The 18,233-nt window shown below is 40.2% G+C and overlaps 1 protein-coding gene across 2 annotated transcripts in view; it reads right to left on the bottom strand.

Moving 5' to 3' along the window:
• The window catches only part of pappaa (pregnancy-associated plasma protein A, pappalysin 1a), a 105,440-nt gene that overhangs the window by 64,498 nt on the left and 22,709 nt on the right, over positions 1–18,233 (bottom strand). For both annotated transcript variants that reach the window (XM_039780440.1, XM_039780441.1), the window contains exons 7-9: positions 10,559–11,060; positions 1,550–1,678; positions 1,288–1,379 (exon numbers count right to left, since the gene is read on the bottom strand). In XM_039780440.1, coding sequence (XP_039636374.1) covers positions 1,288–1,379; positions 1,550–1,678; positions 10,559–11,060 — 723 coding nt within the window. The remainder of the gene's footprint in view (positions 1–1,287; positions 1,380–1,549; positions 1,679–10,558; positions 11,061–18,233) is intronic.

Genomic DNA, 18,233 nt, shown 5'->3' with positions numbered 1-18,233 from the left:
AGGTGGGATCATGGGAAAAGAACTTGTCGATTTTGTCAATTCCACATTTCATTTGGCTCAATCGTGTGAATAGCCTATTTAAGCTCATCCAGACTGTAGCACCCTGGCCCTGTTGTATACTTAGTGTACATTTTCCATCCAACTCTCTTTTACTATCCAACACACTGACAAGCAGGCACTCTCTCACACATATAGACAGAAGGTCCCATCATTATAGTGTCAGATTTCTGTGCAAAACTACAACTATGTCAGACAGTGTCGGACACACACACGCACGCGCACGCGCACGACGCACGACGCGACGCGACGCACGCACGCGCACGACACGCAGCACACACACACACACACACACACACACACACACACACACACACACACACACACACGCATACCCCTTTGCACTGCAGTTGGTGGAAAAACAGCACAGCCAATGCAGTCATCCAGCAATCTGACAAGGATTAAGTGGCCACTTCACAGAGACTCACACGTGTGTGCATTAATACATGCACTATACAATTAAATGCACACACACACACACATACAATAACAACAGGGAGGCAAAATTATTGTCTACAGCAGGAGAACTGGACAGGAAACGATCCATTTATTCATAAAACAAAACAATGTAGGAGATGCCAATCACTCAACTATGTAAAATAAGATGACTCACCCTTTAAGAAAATAATGATTTCCAGATTTATTTATTTTTTAACAAGAGGTCAAAATGATTATGATATCTAACGGCATTTTTATTCTTTTGAGAAAGGCATGAAGCACTTGAATAAAAGACGTCCAGATGTTAAATCGGTTTATTCACAAAGTTAGCTTTTGGGTCTTATCCAAAACTTTGCAACTTTTTTTCAATTGAATCCACGCAGACAATATCATGGCAAAAAGGAATAAAGAACTGTATGTTATGTAAGAAACTGGTTGTCAAATCATAAGTTGCTAAATCTACCATGTAATGTAGCATGTTAATGGCATTTAAAATGTGACTTTTGGCCTGTAAAATATGTTTAGAAGCTCATCAGTAAACATTATTAAAATAACTGAAAATGTTCAATATAGGCTACAGTATTGTAATAAAGTATTTTATATATTTTTTTTTCTGAGTCATTTTTTCTGACACTTTTCTTTTCAAAAGAAATCAGTTTAATTTAAGTCAGTTAATTGTATTTCCAATACAAAAATTGTATTTACAGAAATTGTATTTCCCAACAGCAGTCGAGAGAAAGAAACCTGTGACTGCATTTTAACCTTGACGATACCTTTGTCCATATAACTTACCAACACAGTTGAAGAAGGGCTCTTTCTTGCACTGAGTGGAGCAGCCATCCCCATTCATAGAGTTCATATCATCACATTCCTCTCCTTTGGAACTAAAATATCAGGAGGAGATACTCAGAAAACATGCACACACATATACCGCCAAACGGATAAATACTGAATGTAACGTAAACGTAAAGTAAAGTTTATTTTTGTGAAAATGCTTCATTGCACATCCTTATAGATGCTTTTATATATATTTTAATCATGATAGTAAGGTTACCTCTGGATCCGTCCATCCCCACAGTAGGGTGCCCCCAGATCGTGTACCAGAGGTGGGGAAGGCTCACTTTCACTCCGGCTGGAGATTGTTTGGACCTGGTAGGTGTACACAACATGTGGCGCCACATCCCTGCACAGAGAGAGGCAAAGATCACAGTAACTCCACATATTTCAGGATAATGTGAAGCCTCGAAGAAATGTCTGATAAAGAATCCCATATAAAGAAAGGAGTAAGAGCAGCTGAGAAAGATACTCGGACCAGGCCTGTGAAGAACGGATCGATAGGACAACTGCTCTGTTTGCTAGTGTGTGTGTTGTAGCAATCTTTAGGTATCTCAAGTACCACTAACACATCACAAATTAGAACATCTACCTATATCCAGTCACTGCATTTACCCGGTTTGGGTCCAAATTTGTTTTGTTTTCTCACCCTAGTGATTTAAGGAACCATCATGATGAATACACAATGGACAGGAGAAATACTGGGGGGACTACTCACTTTGCTGGTGTAAGATGCCATGATGGTTTCTTGAGTCACCATGATAAGGAAGTCTGAAAAAAAAAGTCTGAAAGGAAAAAAAACATAAATGAGAAAACCAAAACCATAAATGAATAAAAATATCAAAGCTGTAAATGAGAAACCATAAGCAAAGCAGCAAAACAAAACTCAAGGAAAGAATACTGTAAATGAGAAACAACAAAAGTGCAAGTGAGGGTGCTGTCATGACATCATTAGTTGTCCTGTTTGTATTGCTATTGCTACTGTAATGCTTACGTTTTCTCTTTGATCTGTTGTTTGCCTTTACATGTTACTTGTATTACCATCAGCTTTAATCATTTTTGTTGGATTCTGGCCCTGTTTAACTATGGGCAGGTTTACTAGTTTCTGTAAGCTAGTAATCAAGTGAATGACACACATCATGGGTCTCTTCAGACTCATCAAAACATGTTGAGTCGGAAGAAACATTGAGCTGAGGCATATAGCCTGTCTCATGAATCCACAATATTGTTTCATTCTAACAACTTTCCTAACAGGAAAGGAAACTAAGAACAAAAGTTTTAAAAAAATTAACAAGTAAAGGCAAGCAAAGAATCTGAGAGTTTATGTATTTATGTATCTATTTTGACTATTATAAACAATAAAAACAGGATAACTGATTTTCACATCAGCACTCTCATCTGCAGCTGTGTTTTCACAGTTTTCTTTCTGTTTTGACTTTTCTTTTGCTTATAGTTTTGGTTTCTCATTTCTAGTTTTGATTTGTCGCTTATGGTCATGGTTTCTCCTTCATGGTTTTTGTTTTTTGGCTTTCAGAGTTTTTGACCCTACATTTTGTATGTCCGGGTGTGAGTGTGTGTGTGTGTGTGTGTGCAGAAAAATTAAGACTAAGTGACTTTATTTCTTTACATTCTAATTTTGATTCAGACATGAACTCACTCACCACTACAGAGAAAATGTTATTCGATGCATAAGGGCATAGGAATGTATAATTGTTGTGTATAATCACGGCTATTATTGGTTAAGTACATGGCAAAAATTAGGCCTATGAGTGGGGAACAACATCGGGAAATGAGGGTAATAGGCCGAAAGGTTAGCCATGGATCATTTCATGTGGACCATCAAGTACTATAGACCGACTTTTGGAATGCCCTCTGCAATGCTGTAAATGCAGTGACAAGCATGCAGTGATACTGTACGTGGGCCAACATGGATTGATATGCTCATACAAATACATGGTGGTACACACACACTATACCTTTGTTGTTAATAACACACTGCCAGCCAACTATATGGCCTTTACACTTAAACAAGAGTACACAGGCATGAACCACTATTCCTACTGCTGCTATATAATCCCAGTGTGAGAGCAATGCAGCACCAGCAGCGAACATTGCCATAAACAGTTTCATCCAAGGCCAAAGATAAAGTCAGCAATCAAACCAAGAAAGTGTTTGAGTGATGCAGGGAAGCCATCATCTTTTAAGAGCTCTAAGTCAGACTAGTCAGTTTAACATTTTGGTCCACTAATCACAGAGTTGGTGGTTTGATCCCTGGCTCCTCCTGTCCACAGTGACAGTGAACCCCAAGTGTGGGTGAATGAAAAACAACTACCATGTATATATGAGTGCAGTCAAATGTTCAAAAAGATGTTAATGAAAGCAGCAGGTATTCTGCATTCCCATGTACAAATATAAACACTCAAATATGCTGCATTGCATTAAGGTGTTCAAGTGCATGTTTGCTTGTGGATACTTTTTCCCCCCTCATCTCCTTTTCTCTTTTTGTTTGTTCATCACAATTACCGGCAGACGAAATTAGACCAAGTTCAAGTTAGCTGCACTGTCTTAATTATAAAAACTGATGGAACTAAAGATCATGTAACAAAATGAATTTCCTCACAGCAAAATGTATGCCTAGGATGAAATATTTATGTTGGCTTTATTATTATCAACACAGAATGTTTGACCTGACAGACTCTCTTTTATACTTCAGTATGTCCTGTTCTGCAATGTTGGCTCATGCTGGTGTAACTTCAGGCTACACTCAAACATGCCCCCTCTAATTGAATTAGTTTAGCCCCTGGAAAAGTTGAGCTGTGGGAGACTTTATCTTTGAGGAGAGCAAACACACAGAATAGGCGGAAAGAAGAGAGAAACCGATATTGCTTTGCAGGAAAGCAGCACATGAATTACCCTTTTATGGATAATGAGAAATTCTGGCTATTATACTGTAGGTAATCCAATGCACAGAAAAGTAATTGCAGCGCTTGATCAGGCCACACTGAGAGACATGCAAGAACAAGCAAGAACAAAGAGACAAGTAGCTAAATCCGGTTAACGAGGAGAAGAACAGGAATATACTAGAGAAAACAAGTCAAGAAAAAATCTAAAGAAGAAGAGATAGGTAACATGAAGGAGTAAATGGTGACTTTTAAAATAGGGCCTAGAGTTGTATACAGTCTATAGGGCAGGGGGGCTTCTGTGTAAAATATGAGTTAACAGTCATCTATTCCTCATTATGCTGGTGTTAATCAATCTTCCCACATGTAGAATCAAGATAGTGCTCTCCCAATAGCTTTGAATCGGCTGATGTTTAGATATTCATGCTGTATCCAGTTATTGGAGATTCAGAGACCAAAGACACCTGACAGCATTGTTTGCATGTTCACATTTTCCTGAAGTTGATCTTGTTTTTTTTTTTAAATCAAGGAAACCGATTGCCTTGAAATTTTTTGTTTGTATTTACTTAATTTTGTGAAGTTGTTGCAACTTAAAAATGGCAAGTGAAATTAACTTGTTCTTTCTAAGTGGATAAATGTCTTGCAGTTCTGGCACAGATAAGGTCCTCTTTCAGCAGCAAAGGCAGAAGTAGCGTGATGTCCCACTACAAAAAGTTGAGGATGATGTGGATGATGTACAACCACGGTCAAGCTGTGGTTTGCGTCCACAATCAACGTTGATTTTCTTTTGCAAATTAATCTAGGCTAAGGACTGAAAACCAGTTAGCAGCATCAATAGTAGCCTACTGGAAACACTTTTTGAACCAGACCAGTGCTTAATTTGTAAAGTGGAAGGTCCCGGAGCGCAGAGGGGCGGGGGGTGGATCTGGCGACTCAAAACGGTGGTTGGAGGTAACGGAACAAAAAAATGACACTGCCTACGTAGCTTCTCTGACTAAAAAAAACCTAAACAATGTTACAGTTATTTCAGAACATGGACTGCATCGGTGTGAAATGTAAAAAAAAAAAAAAAAAAACACTGCAACAGCTGTTTTCACAAGCAGCAATTATCCTTTGGACTATTAAATTTACCAAAAAACACACCGTGGTATCCACATTCTTGATCGGCAGAAACGTTTTTTGCTCGTTTGGGATCCGACTGGCCAGTGTATTTGAAAAAGTTAAGCAAACTTTGTTGTCTTTTTGACATTTTCCCCCTGAGTGAAATGAGGCTATAACAGCAATCTCAACCAGCACAAGCGCTTGTGTCACTTGAAGTGCAGCGCCACGCTGTTGAAGTGCCTCCCCTCCCTCCGTCCCTCTCCCCCTTCCATCTTTGAACACTACACAAACAGTAATTTATTTTTTTCATTTAGGCGATTCATTTTTCATGGTGACACAGGAGGTGCCGGATCCAATAAAAAAGGTTCCGGATCCAACGTCGGAGGTGCCGGAACATGTTCCGGCGTGTTTCGGCTCAAATTAAGCCCTGAACCAGACCCACAACTTTCGCCTGTAAAAAGCCGTTAAAAGCTTGGGTCTAAATCCACAATTATTTCCCCAGACTACACTGAGAACTCTGTGTCATGAATTGCAACCTGCTTGGGCCACATAGGCAGATCCCTCACTTGGAAAATCAGATGCCATCTTAACAAACCTACTTTGCTCAGTGTAGGCCTTTGTGCTTCACATGGAAAGGGGTTGACTATTGTCAGTTTAATGGTCTTTTTGTTTGAAAATGTCATACCATGGTAAAACAAAGAACTGTTTCCAAACAGATTGTAGAGGTTATTTCAGATGTATACAGAACCAACGACATGTGCATGACTTACTCCAGCAGTAGTGTTTTAACATCCTGTGCTGCTAAGCAACAAATGTTACCTGGGTGTCATAATGCACAGTTGGTTGTAGAGGGTCAATAGTGCAACTCCTCATAGCGTGATAACAACTCTTTAAACATAACTTTTAACCTGTTCCCAATTAGGTGAATGCTTGATTCCTCCTGACCTCACTGCTAATAGCCATGCTGTGTTAGCCGCTGTGGTTAGCAGCAGGGAAGAATGAAACAGAAGTGGTGCAGATGTAACACAGTTCCATAGATCCTCTATCCCTTAGAACTTGGTGAGTGGGCTATATATAAGAACAACATTTAGAGTGACAGGTACATTAATTAACAGTACATTTGTGTAAGGGTTTATGGCCAGCATCATCTCTGGATCCTACTTGATGAAGTACAATCAATTGACAGGTGTATGTAATGGACAATATCCTGTGATAGACGGCCATCCAGACTTCTTAAAACCACATTTTCATCTGTAACTGATTAGCTATGATATGTAACTGATCTGAGATGCAACTCATACTACAAAGGACTTCACTTCAGTTGCAGACAAGGTGTCACGTGATAACATTTCATTACTAGTGTTTCTCTGTTCATCCAGACATTCTTCTCAAGACCCCTGTAGGAATAGAGGTTTTATCTTGGCTCACGCTCAAAGTCAGGCACAAAGAACTGAAATATGCCTTCAAACGTGTTTTGATAGCACCAGGTGATTACACATAGAAGCATGAGCTAATGTATGTTCCTGCTACTGAGAGCAAGAAGAGTGTTGGTGGGTTTCTGTGTTTATCTGCGTGTGAGTGTGTGTTCCTGTCTCCACTAGTGTGTGCACTAGGCTTATGTGTGAGCATGCATATGGATGTGCTTCCGTTCTGTAGCTGCTTGTTGTTCTTGGCTGAGAGATCCCAGATGAGAAAAGCAGATACATTTAAGGAAGTTGAGAAAAAGTCTTAGATTGAGCCTGCAAGAACAACAAACAGGGCAATGCTTCTTTTGTCAGTATGGCAGCTGACACACATTTGAGGTTTCACTGCTTTTAATTTTAAGTTTAGACCTAAAAGAGGTACTTTAAAAGAGACAGACAAATGCAAACATCCAAACCCACAAATACCAGAAAGGTAAAGTTTGTTATTATTGCAATCAACTGCCTAAATTGCAGTTATTGATTACAATTGTTATCTTTAAATGAAAAAGACACAGTAATCACCAGCACAACCTCTGCCCAAGAGATACAACCTTCTTCTTGACTATCCACACAAACAAACCTGCAAACCCACTTCTGATATCCAATTTGTTTCAGTAGTCCCAATTTATTCCTATATTATTTGTCTCTTTCCTATCATGGTAAACAGAGTCCTGAAAATATTCTGGTAAGTGTACCAGACATCCCATGACACCCCATGAGGACTACACTGTTCACTCTGTCTGCAACTCATGAATATGTTCCATATTAGGAGGATTACGCAACTCATTTCTAATTTCCAACATCCTATAGAGAAGGCAAGGGGGGGTTATGAAAAAAAGAAACTGTTAAGAAGTCAAATCAATGAGTGATAAGAGGAAATGAACATTGTGTTGCCAAAAGATTCATAGTTTATTTTAAATACTGATGAATTACTTAAAATTACAATAAAGGTTAGTCTAGTAATATCAAATTAAAAATTAATACAATTTAAATTTGAAAGATATTCTTGTTGTTATTGACATTTCCAATGAACCAAAATTGTCTTAGGGAATACATAATTAACTCTGCTCAATACTAAAGGCCGCGCTGTGCCATCAAACCACGTCGGCATAAGCAAAAGTGTTTATAGCTGTTGCAAACGCATTTCACATAGGCACTCATAGTATTGCAGTGATTTGTATACACAAAACGTGACATAAATAGTTGTGTAAAGAATGAAAAAGTAGCTTGAAACAGCCACTGTCATTGCATACTGGCATTTTATTGATACATGCAGAGGATTCTCACCATGATAAATGCCAGAGTGCATTGCTAATTTTCACAAAGTGTTTAGCTCAAAACCTATAAAAAAAGAAAATCTAGAATCTTCTTTTTAAGAGGAGACATGAGGTAGACTGACTTCTCAAGAAGCAGCAGATTAGCTGAGGGATGGATGGGCAGGGGGGGTACTATGTGGAAGAGTTGTTCAGAACCAGGGTAGTCAGATTACAGAGGGGGTGTGGGGTAGTATTGATTCTGGGGGAGCTGCCCTCTCTCTCTTTTGGCTAGGAGGTCTCTTGACGTCAACTCTGAGATAGGCTTTGACTGAATGACAGCTCTGAAACCCACATCAGAAAGAGGATTAGCCAATGGGCTGGGGTGCCTCAGAGCGATGGGGTCAAATTAATCCAATCCTCCTTCTCTCTCTTTTCATACTTTTTCAACCCCCTAATGTTTTCCTCCAACCGCTTTTGCCCCCCCTTGAGCCTAGCAATGATTTACCCCCAACTTGTCCAGCCTTTCACCGCTGCGACTCCTCTTCACTTGACCCTTCTTAATCTCTACCATAATTTATTCTGTCACCTTGACCTCCCAACCCTTAGCCATTCCAAACTAACTACCATGCATGGATAGAGCCAAGATGTCAGTTGTCCTCTTTCTCAGTTTGCCCCAACTCAGGTGAAGGCCAGTGGCCTGACAGTAGGAGGTCAATCAATCCCCTCAACCAAGACATTCATCACTCTATCCAACCCAATGGAAACATGTTGCAAGAAGAAGCAGCTTACTGTGTGGTCAACAAAAGCATTTCAGCAGCTGCACCAAGGCGATCAAACAGAGCACTTCACAAAGGCTCTGTCAAAGGCTGTGTTTGTTGTCAGACAAATTTCTCTTGAGTGACCCTTGGTTTTCCTGTTGGACGTTTCTTTCTCTTAGAATTATTTGTTGAAGAATGCCACATTAGTACCACGCACCAGAACCTCTTTGCATAATACTTACTTGGTTTAAGTAGTGCCATGATATGCAAACACAACTCACAAATGGCTTCCCTTGCATCAGTATCATAAGTTAGCTATAAAGGTCCATGCAATAATCAGTAACAAAGAGTAACTCAAAACATTGGAAGAAAAGTGCAAACCGCCCCTTTAGCATGTTTTTTCTCAATTGTTTGTTTTCATTTTCTCATTTTGTTTTGCCTTTGTGTTTTTATATTTTGTTTAAACAGTTTTTAGGTAAAATGTCTCTTTTTTTAGAGACAACATATATATTTTTGTTGTTGTTGTTGCACCTTTTCTTCATTTCAATGAGTTAAAGACTTTGATGGCTGGAACACACATACTTGCTATAAAACGTCTGACCATTTACGAGATAAGATTCCCTACACTCACAACAGAAAATAGTCAGTCAGTGCCACTGACCACGACCACTGGAATGCAACCACAGCTAGTGAAATACACCACAGCAGTGAAACTACCTACAGCACATCAATAATCACTGAAGTGTGCCAAAACCTCCAAATAAATGCATCCCTACTGCAGACAGCCTTCCACGGACACAGCCATTCAAACATAAAGTTGTGTACAGACACTTTATGTAACTTAGGTATCATCACTCCATCTTGCCTCACATGCATACTCACCTTTTCGGCTCTTATTAAGCGCTTTCCTTCTCATGAGAATCACGCTGCCAGCACAATAGTGAGATGGCACAACACACAGCAGTGTCAAGTATAGCACAATCTTTATTGAGTCAGCACATTCCATGAAAGCAAAGCACTAAACTCTCTCCACAGTGTGCAGATAATATCTTTAACAAGCCAACTTGCCTTTGCTTCATGGAACATGGGAAAAAATAAATGTGGGCAACAATTGACCTCTGACTTAGGAAACAAATGTTGGGCAGTAGATTTGAAACTGCAGAAGCAGTGGTGGCTTGCTAGTGGTCCTGGGGGTATTGAAACGGATATCTGGTATTACAAGAACATATTTTTGTGGATAGTTTCCACAGATACTGTAAATAAATACCTTCTTACCGCTGTGTCCACAAAAAACTAATTACATCACACTAAGCTAAATGGTAATCACTCAGCAATTCTTAACTTCTTTTTTGGGGGGAAGGGCTTTTCCACCTTTACTTTTTTGACAGGACAGCTAGGTGAGAAAGGGGGAAGACATGCAGGAAATCATCACAGGTTGGATTCGAACCCTGGACCTCTGCGTCAAGGTATAAACCTCTCAGTCTACCCACTGAGCCAACCCAGCCACAGCAATTCTCAACTTCTAAAAGAAAATACTTTGGGTAAAAACAATCAAATCAAAGCATGTCCAAAGAATTGTATGGCTTTTCCTCCTCTGCCAGGGGAAAGGTTAGTCTTTCTTAAACCTTGACAAAGACCAAACTTTTACTTGATGTTTTATTTAGAATTTACTCAGCTCATAAATGTCAGGGAGGACATATGTAGATCTTTGTGCACTCATAAAAAAAGTATTCACCTACCAGGCCACTTACCTGTCTGTATATCGGCGGGTAGGTTCATTCAACCTTAGACCGTGTGGTGCATGGGTGAAGGGTGGTTGGCGCAACAGGCGGTAGCGTAATGGTTGGCAATGCCTACAAAGTATGCAGTCTGGCTTGGATGCCAAGAGGGTGGCATCAATCTCTAGGTGTTGTTCCATAGTAAAAAACTGTACCCCATACACCTCTTCCTCTATGTCCAACTTTAAAGTCAGTGGGGTGTCACAGAAGACATTACTGGGACCCAATGAAATGTTGTTCCCACTAACAGTCAGTAGTAAGATGTTATGGATAGCTGGCAGTGCTGTTTCCTCGGGGCTGAAGAAGGTGACCCACACAGTCAGGGAGTCTGGTATCAGCGGGTAGGGGAACTCTAGTTGAAGCATGCAGCCCTGGAGAGGGCACTCCGACAGGCCGACAACACCTTGCTCAATCCCTGCATTGGGGCTCCAGGTGCGCACACTTGGCTCACAAGCCTGCTCCACATCTGGAGGGCCTGTGGATACAAGACAAACACAACAAAATTACATTAAACATAAATCAGACACAATAAGCAAAAGTCAGCTGGCCTTTCCTACATTAACATAATTAATGATTAAGTAGTGATGAATACAAATTAAATGCTACAGGTTCTTACATTTCTCAAAGGATGCAGGGAAACAGGTAAAAATAAAATGTCCATCTAAATTATAAACCTAATAAAAAATGTTTAAGTGCTGACAGATCAAGAATTTGCATCAGTGATCTTTTTAGTGTATCTTCACATCATGCAACATCAAGGTAGAGGTGAAACTGAGAGTTCATTGTGAGTCCATCTGCAGAGGAAAGACAGAGCTAAGGTGTGTACCTTCTGAGAGGGGCCTGTGCAGGGATCTCACTTCAGCACAGTCATTACAACCTCTAACAGTCACACTCCAGCCATATTTGGAGTCCACACACAGCTAACTCACATTATCCCAAGTGACGTACACTAACATTCATCGAGCACTTTTAGAAGCCAGCAAGCAGCAGACACTATGTTCTCCCTCGATTTCCTTTTGTGCATTTCCAAGCTGGCAACCAACGAAGCCATTTGCTAACCTCATTTCTGGGCACCGTGCAAAATTCCAGTGTTTAATCAAGTGAAGACTGAATATGGTTTCCAAGCCACATTATCTCAACACATTTATTATTGTACTGTAAGTGTGTGTGTGGCCAGAGTGGAGGTGAATTGAAAGAAAAAGATAGACAGAGAGAAAGAGAAAGAGACGGAGGGAGAAAACGGGAGGCTGGGAGAGGATGAACTAAGATACTCCAAGAGCATGGCTTTGCTCGGCTTATTTAGTCCTGGCTTTGTGGGTACATTTTCCTTGAGTTTGCAAGGAAAGGAGCTGTAGCCACTGAAAATATTTTGTAATGTCAGCTGTTATGATGGGCCCTACTCTTGCTCTCGCGCTGTTGCTAATGTGGTTGGAGATTTAAGAGGAGACAGAATAGGAGTGTCATCCACTGTGTAACCTAAGGCAATGTAAACTGTATTTCAAAGATGCAAAGATGTATCTAGGATTGGCACAGCAATCTATCTGCAATAATTTATATTTAATTATCTGCTTAATAGCAGACAGAGCAGCTACCTTCAACAAAATTCACAATGAAAATATATATGCTATATTTTATATCAATTTCTTAACCCTCTAAGATTCACAGCAGCACACACACAGCCGCTCAAAAATGTTCTATCAGCTGCTTACCGCTAGATAGACAGCCCAGCTCTGAAGTGTTTGACCTATAATTCCCTTAGTGCAGGGAGAGGGGGCCCCAAGGTGACTGAGCCATCCAGACCTAAGCTTTGAATATGAGCCATTCATTCACTGTTGATTAGCTGATCCCATCTGGGTATTAGTCTGACAACAAAAACACCCATTCTGGGAAACATTTGATGAAATACATTGGGCATCACTGCAGAGTAATTGGTAATAGGTTCAACGTAAACCATTGTTTCTGTAGTCTCAAAGCTCTTGAATATCTCATGAACATAGGTAGAGGCCGGACATATATAACTGAAATGGACAATGTAGCATTTCATTGGAATTTTGGGTAAACAGTACTAGGGGTGGGAATCACCAGAGGCCTTACGATACGATATCATCACGATACTTATGTCACGATACGATATTATTGCCATTTTAAACATATTGCAATATTCTGCGATATATTGCAATTCATTAACTTTTTTCCAACTTCAAATTTTTCCCAATTTCAAATTATGTCCCCAAAAGGAAAATCTGTCAACATCTGTTTTATCTAAAAAGATACATTTATCTGTTTGTTTATCTCACTTCAATTGTATTGCTGCAAAATCTGATTGTCAAGCAGACAAACTGACCAACACATATATAATAAAAGATCGATACTTGGCGTCTGTGCATCGATACAGTATTGCCACAGAAATATTGCGATACTATGCTGTATTGATTTTTTCCCCCACCCCTAATCAGTACTGTATGTATTCTTCACTGAAAGGAAGCTGATTGCTGCTTTTGGAGTACAGTAAGTACAACTGAGTTGAGGGAAATCAGATGGCAAATTTCGACAGTAGCCAAATTAGTGCACAACTCAGCTGTTCCTCATGGCTTGGGACATGGTAGGAGCTGTGTATCCGTCAGCCTGCATTATATTTTCACCCCCTAAAAAACACACTAACCATCAATACTTGAACTGGAAACCTGCTTATTATGGCATTGTTTAAGATAGTGCCTGTTCCTCTGCTCTTTTTTGGAGTTGGGGAAGTTCACACATGAGACGCGTAGTGAGTGTTCAGACCAAAAACAGTCCTGTTTAAAAGAATAGGGTCTTCGTTGGTGGGGGTTTTGTTGTTTCAGATACCAATGAAAAGATGAAATACAATCGTGGAAGTCTACATGGGTTTAAAGGCATATCAGACAACAGAACACTGCATATCAGTTTAAAATACTATGAGACAGGATCTTACAACTGGAAAGTAATTACGGTGACCATTTATTTTTCAGTGCGATGATAGCCGGGTAAACAGCAGAAACACATTGTTCACATTACAAAGTACGTGTGCTTACAGTAACTGACCAACGCAGCACCCTGCTGAATGATGTTTGATTACGTTGCGGCAAAACTGAGTCTGGTTCAACAGTTTTTGCCAGACCACCCTGAGTTTTTGAAGTTTGCACTCCTGCTGCGGCAACAGTCGCCTCATTTAAATGAATGAAGGTGGTTCATTATTTTTATACAGTGCTAATGACGGTCTGAACACAGCCTTACTTTCATCCTTGAAACGTTTTTTTCTTTAAAGGGTTAAACATATTGTTTGGCAATAATGGCATTCCTCATCTTGTTCATTGTCAGAACTTCAGTGGGATTATGACAGATATGGGCAGAGGGGCATGGGGGTTATAATGAGAATTTTCTATTTACATTTTTTAGGGTGAACACTTCTTTCACCATTAACTTCTATTACTAACTGGATTGACAGTGAAATAATCTGATGCTAGTGTCATCATACGATCTCTTTTTGCCACATTTTTTATTCCTAATAAAACATAACTTTTTATTAAGTCATCTGATAATTGGGCGACATTAGACAACTGTGAATTCCATAATCAGCAACCGTGCTAGCCATTCAAGCTTAATGTTTTTCATGCATAGGTAAGAAAAAATACTGATACTGTGCTGTTCTGAAGCAAGAATGATTGATGTTTGATAAAACTTAGGGAAAAATTACTAGTAGGCAAAGTACTCCAGGATAGATACTGGTGCCTGCCCACTATTCAGCGATAATCCTTCTTGTCTCTGATCCACAAAAAGTCCAGAGAGCTGGATGAATAAACAGACAGGGATATGTCCAGGCATGCACGCTTTATGCTTTCTAAGAAGTGTCTGGCTCTGGCTCTCACTATTGATGACTCACTGTCACACACTATTACACTTCCTCACGCCGAAGGCAGACATCAACCCCCTCCAACCCTTTTGCCCTGATACACACACAAACAGAGAGACACTTCACAGACACACTTTATGAAGGCAACAGACACTCTACAGCTTGGGAATCAATGTCACATCACATTGCATTTAGGGTATTTCAGAGGTTAATTCTTCATAGCTGTTGGCAGCTATATGTTTTGTTTTGTTTTGTTTTTTTACACATGGAGCAGTTGAAACAGGTGCTACTTTAGGATACACATCAATAGAGATTATTTTGACTGATAGAACAAAATCAAAAAAAGGAGCTAACATACAGTACCATGACAATGACCATGAAAGGAGCAAATTAAAATAACTGAGTAGAAAGGGAATTGGTCCGTGTACTTTTTCGTTCATTCGATTTTCATTTCATAATCAGACTTAAAAAACAAAAAACGAATGGTTATTTAATTTTCGTTTTAAAATACAACAATTGAAATCGAAATACAAGGCATTTTTTTCCTTTTCATGGTCAAAAGGGGATGGGAGAAATTAAAAATATGCTGTGATTTTCATTTTCTATTTCATATAACAAAAATAAAATCACTCGGAAATAGGAATGAAAAAAGGTTTGTTTTTTCATATTCAGAGACCGGATGTTGTCATTTCCAAGGCAACAGCGCCAGCCTAGCCTACCAGTGTTGCTTTCAGCCCAGGCTAAAATTACTTTGGAAACCTGTGCTCTTGATAATGCTTGGGGGGGGATTTAGCGCCTGTTTCCAGGCGCTAATTGGTCGCAAAGACGGACGTAACCGATGCGGGCTATTTACAAACAGGGCGCACTTGGGTAAAATCGCAGATTGTCTGCCACATGAGCGAGAAGAGACAAGTTGCGCTTTCAATATGCGTTCGTGGGAGGGTCGTGGGGAAAGTGGGAGTTCCACCCAAAAAGGTGGGAGGATAAGCGCAAAGTGCCCCTAATTATATATTCCGTGGTATTTACAAAGATTGTCAGTAAGAGCGCGCCTCTATTCTGCGGGGGAAATTCTCCGCCTCTTAAAAGCAGGTCTAAACCAGCCGCAATCGAGTTTCCTCGTAGACCTTTATGCCGCTGGTGAAATGGCAACAGTAATTTGAGCAAGACGAAGACATAGGCGAGGCTGAAAATATTTTTAAACACAAGAATCACACTTTGTCAGTGAACACAACATCATTTAGCGTTACGGATCAAGCAGCCATGCAATATTAGAGTTACTGGAAGAAATCAAAGATGAAATTGAATCTCCCACTCAGCGTTCACATCCCATTCCAGCAGTTGTTAAACTCCTCCCTACATTACAAATATTGGCATCAGGATCATTTCAAACAGTCATTGCATCAGCGTGGTGAAATATCGCAGTCTGCACTCAGCCATATCATAGCACAAGTACCGCTTTGCTACAGCGCAATTTACGGTATAGTGGGCGGAGAAAGACGCTGATTGCCTGATGGGTGTCAGGGTTGATAAATACTACGCAAAATGTGGAAGCATAGCGTGCGCTATTACCGAACTCGCATAAACGGACGCAGCGCAAACTGCGCTAGTGTTAGTAAATCTAGCCCTCTGTCTCTACCCGCCGCAGACAACTTCGCCCCAAGAGAGTCGAACCAGCTGAGGAAACTTTCAGTTCACGGCTGTAACGTTACCGTTACGCCACCGTTAACAATCCCAAACGTTCTGTTGCTGATCTGGCAGAGTCACCGGCGGTTCGGGATCAGATCATGGGGATCAGACCTCCGGTGCTGGGTCTATTCTAATATTAGCTGCTGCTGCAGCTAGCTAGCAGATAGCCACCAGCCCTGTGACCTCGGTCCCCGTGGTTCGCCCCCCAGTGCTGACTGACTGGTCCGTCTGCAGAGCTGCGTTACCCGCTCTAGCTGAGCTGGGAATCTGCGCGCTTCGTGATTTATTCATATTTTATTTTATTTGCAGATAGTGATATGCTATGATGCACTGATGTCAGGCAGGCTTGCTGCTGCTTTTAGTCTGAGTCTGTGAGATAACCAAACTTCCTTTAAATATAACGTGCATATAAATAGATGGAATAAATAAAAGTCCCTCGAAATACATAGTAAAACATACATGTATTTAGGCTATTGAACTATTATGACTAAAGCCTGTATTTCATGATCTATTTCATAGCCATATGTATATTTATGTAAAGGGGGCAAAAACGGAAGTTAGGCTACAGATTCCCTCAGCAGCAAGGGACATTCTAAAACGCTTAACGTGAAAAAGCTTAACTTTAATGTACCTAAACAATGATCAATCAAATATCAGTCAGTTATCAGTCAGAAACGCCGTAACGCACGCTTTGGGTTAGATTTTTTTATCACTGTTTATAAACAGTGAACAAAAATCCGCTTAACGTGAAAAAGCTTAATGGTTAACCACGTTAAGCTTTTTCCCTACAATTTCCTTTATGAAGCAGAAACCCTTAATGTCAGCTAACGTCCATAATAATTGTACTTTGGGTTAGATTTTTTAGTTTTTCAGTGGTTATGAGGAGCAATATGAGAGAGAAATTTGGTAATCCGCGATCATTGCTCATTGATCATAGAGCGGGTAACGCCAGCTCTGCAGAGTCAGTCCCGAGAGCGAACCGCGAGGACCGAGGTCACAGGGCTGGTGGCTACCTGCTAGCTAGCTGCAGCAGCAGCTAATATTAGAATATTAGACCCAGCACCGGAGGTCTGACCCCCATGATCTGATCCCGAACCCCGGTGACTCTCTGCCAGATCAGCAAGCTTAACGGCAGCAACAGAACGTTTGCTGGGATTGTTGACGTGGCGTAACGGTAACGTTACAGGCCGTGAACCGAAAGTCTATTTGCTCCGCTGGTTCGATTCTCTTGCGGCGGTTGCCTGCGGCGCGGGTAGAGACAGGGAGGCAGGGAGAGAGGGTAATAAATACATGTGACATTATGAAATAAAATTCCCCCCAAGGATTATCAAGAGTATAGCTAGGTTTCCAAAGTAATTTTGGCCTGGGCTGAACACTGGTAGGCTAGGCTGGCGCTGTTGCCTTGGAAATGACAACATCCGGTCTCTGAATATGAAAAAACAAGCCTTTTTTCGTTTCTGTTTTCGAGTGATTTTATTTTTGTTATATAAAATAGAAAATGAAAATCACAGCATATTTTAAATTTCTCCCATCCCATTTCGACAATGAAAACGAAAAAACGCATTGTATTTCAATTTCAAATGTCGTGTTTTAAAACGAAAATCAAATAACCATTCGTTTTTTTGTTTTTTAATACCTGTTCATGAAATGAAAATCGAATGAACGAAAAAGTACACGGACCCCTTTTGATGTATACCCTCCTGTTTTTACCTCTTATGAGGTATGTCAGCAATTGATTTTTAAATGAGAATCTAAGAAATAAAATAGTGCAAGTTTCAATATAGGGATAGGCGCAAAGGCAAATCTAAGATGAAAGGTAACATTTATTCATGTTAAATTTGCATTGACTAGGTAAACAAAATATATGTGATCTGCAACTGTGTTTTTAAAGTCAAAATGAGCACACTCAAAGTAATGTGCTGTGTGCTTTTTGCCAGGCAAAGGAGCCTATATGCATTTTTTTTTAATAGAAGCGGTCTCCCCTCTGCTGTCACATATCTCTCTAACCCAAGTGGGGGAGTGGTTCCGCTAACGTTGATGTAAATATGCAAATAAGTCAGAGAATGCACAGGCAGTTTAGAGATATAAAATCGT

The sequence above is a fragment of the Perca fluviatilis genome, chromosome 17 (assembly GCF_010015445.1).
Source record: "Perca fluviatilis chromosome 17, GENO_Pfluv_1.0, whole genome shotgun sequence".
Lineage (NCBI taxonomy): Eukaryota > Metazoa > Chordata > Actinopteri > Perciformes > Percidae > Perca > Perca fluviatilis.
Note: the sequence above shows the minus strand (reverse complement) of the source record. Positions and strands in the feature narration are given on the sequence as shown.